Source organism: Frankliniella occidentalis, unplaced genomic scaffold, assembly GCF_000697945.3.
Source record: "Frankliniella occidentalis isolate FOCC.00 unplaced genomic scaffold, Focc_3.1 Scaffold14, whole genome shotgun sequence".
Taxonomy (NCBI): Eukaryota; Metazoa; Arthropoda; class Insecta; order Thysanoptera; family Thripidae; genus Frankliniella; species Frankliniella occidentalis.
In genome coordinates, this window is record NW_026267144.1 from 1959409 (window position 1) to 1962108 (window position 2700).

Below are 2700 nucleotides of genomic sequence, written 5' to 3' on the forward strand. Positions count from 1 at the left end.
CGGGCGGGAGCGAAAATAAAGCTTGTATATAGCAGGAGGCTCAGCGCTCGGAGGCCAGTTCACTGCGTGGATAACAAACACAGCATGGAGACCACGACTGTCCTCGCGGCAGCCGCCACCGTGTTGGTGACGATGTACCTGTACTTCAATCACCGCTTCAACTACTGGAGGAAGAGGGGAGTACCGTTCGCCAAGCCAGTCCCCTTCGTCGGCAACTTTGGCTTCATGATCACCGGCAAGAAGAGCTTCTCCATGGCTCTGCAGGAGATGGCGCTCCCCTTCAAAGAGAACGGCTACTGCGGGGTGTACCGGCTCGGCACGCCGCTGCTCCTGGTGTGGGACCCCGAAATGATGAAGCAGATCGTCTGCAAGGACTTCAGCAGCTTCCATGATCGCGGGCTCGAGGCGAGCGAGCACGACCCTCTGAGCCAGCACCTGTTCAGCCTGAGCGGCACCAAGTGGCGCAACCTGCGCAACAGGCTCAGCCCCTCCTTCACGTCGGGCAAGCTCAAGCTCATGTTCCCCCTCATGCGGGACATTGGCGCCGAGCTCAACGCCCAGGTCGCCGTCGAGGCCAAGAAGACGGACACCCACGAGGTGGAGATCAGCGCGCTGCTCTCTCGCTTCGCCACCGACGTCATCGGGTCGGTCGCGTTTGGCATCCAGTGCAACTGTCTTCGTGATCAACATAACGAATTTCACGAAATGTCTAAAAAGTTGTTCAGACCGTCGATTTTCCAGTTCCTTCGTTTCTTCCTGGAGGGAATTCACCCTAAATTGGTCCTCCTCCTTCCCATGAAGTGGATCTTCTCCAAGGTGCATCTCTTCTTTGTCGACTTGGTGAAGGAAACTGTCGAGTACCGCGAGAAGAACAACGTGGAGCGCAACGACTTTGTGCAGCTCATGATGCAGTTGCGAAATGCCGACCTGTACAACGCGGATCCGGAGAACCACATAAAGCTGACCCACGGCGTGATGGCCGCTCAGGGCTTCATCTTCTTCATCGCCGGCCTGGAAAACGTGTCCAACACGATTTCGTTCGCGTTGAACAAGGTGTGTGCCGACCCGGCCCTGCAACAGAAGCTAGTCGACGAGGTGCGAGAGGTGCTGCGCCAGCACGACGGCGATTTGTCCTACGAGGCCCTCCAGAAAATGGACTTGCTGAACCGCATTGTTCTGGAGGCGCTGCGACTGTGGAACCCTATTGGAGTCAACGTCCGCAAGTGCAACGCCACCACTCAGGTGGGCGACGTCCGCGTCGAGAAGGGGCAGATGGTCTTCATTTTGACGCAAATGGCGTCCATGGATGAGAACCAGTTCCCGGAGCCGCAGCGCTTCGACCCGGACCGCCATACCCGCGAGGCCAAGGACGCGAGGCACCCCTACGCCTTCCAGCCCTTCGGCGAGGGCCCCAGGATCTGCATCGCCGAGCGTTTCGCGCTGCTGGAGATGAAGCTCGCCCTCGCGCTTCTTATCCGAGACTTCGTGTTTACTCCCGGGCCCAGCTTCGAGTCTGAGGTCGAACTTGACGGAACGGCCATCTTCCCTAAGGCGAAAAACGGTTTCCGCATGCAAGTCACTCCTCGCGTCTGATATAGAACTTAGTGCAGTATTCGTTTTTAAAAGATATTATAAACTGGCGCTGGTCGCGAATATCGATTTATTTTTATTTTTTTGTAGAATGATACCTTGTACCGGCTGTTACTGTGAATGCGCAGCAGTGTTGCGGGTTTGCCTACCCAATTCGCCCGTAAGGCGCCATGGCCCCTGAAGCCCTGGCGGGTATGCAATCCCGCAACACTGCTGCGCATTATTCATAGTTACACCCGGTACGTTAAGCTATTGCGTTTCGCGATTGTCCAACCTTCTATATTTTGTTTTACCAGTACACATACCAAATTGTTGTCTGTAACTTGTTGCATCCCCTGAATGTATTTACCTAATAATGTGTGTTTGTTTAAAAAAAAAATATTCGACTCGACCATTTGTGAATCTACCTCATCGCACATGCTGAAAGATCAAAATAATAAAAATAAAAGAATTGCAATATTTTGATTGTTATTAACTGGTTTTGGAAAATATTTGATCGTATTTGATCCAATGATGGATTGCATCTGTATGCTCCGGTAAAACAATGATTGGCGTTGGATTGCGCTGATTCAGGGAGAAAGGGGGGAGGGGAGCAGCACGGATACGAAAACAAAAGAGGATAGTTTTGAGCCTCTGATCTGACTTGAAATTATTCCGCAGTGTTGCGGGTTTGCCTACTAAGCCGGTAATGTGCTACAGCCGCTATGGTCCAAGAGGTTAAGCAATCCCACTATACTGTACTGCAGCGTCCGCTCGGATTCACCCGGTACAAGGTGGTCATGTCCAGTTTATTTTCTTTAAAAAATGCCTCTCTTGCGAAAAAACGGTGACTGATTTATCAAAATGTTCACGACCCTAAAATTTTCAGACAGCTAGTCCAATTTGTTCCCCGAGTTATCAAACAAACAAGCAAACACTACCGCCCAGCTAATGATCTCGTTAAAAAAAAAAGGGTAGAAGATAAAATATTTGCTTGCTGAATGCAATCCCAAAAATGCCTCTTTCTCCATTAACTTCTCGCTTGCTACCTGCTTTTCTCCCTTCTTCGTTTTCTTCTTCGTGTCCCTCTCCTCTCTCCTTTCGCGTCATCTCTCCTTTTCTCCCCCCCCC

General features: G+C 51.6%; 1 protein-coding gene across 1 annotated transcript; it reads left to right on the forward strand.

Annotated features, from left to right (window-relative positions):
- Positions 1 to 27: 27 nt before the first annotated feature.
- On the forward strand, positions 28 to 2049 carry LOC113203597 (probable cytochrome P450 6d4). Its single transcript, XM_026418371.2, has one exon. The coding sequence runs from the start codon at positions 85 to 87 to the stop codon at positions 1591 to 1593; it is 1509 nt and encodes a 502-aa protein (XP_026274156.2). The 5' UTR covers positions 28 to 84; the 3' UTR covers positions 1594 to 2049.
- Positions 2050 to 2700: the final 651 nt, after the last annotated feature.

Coding starts and splice junctions, on each gene's coding strand:
- LOC113203597 (XM_026418371.2), top strand. CDS start 85: ATGGAGACCACGACTGTCCTCGCGGCAGCCGCCACCGTGTTGGTGACG.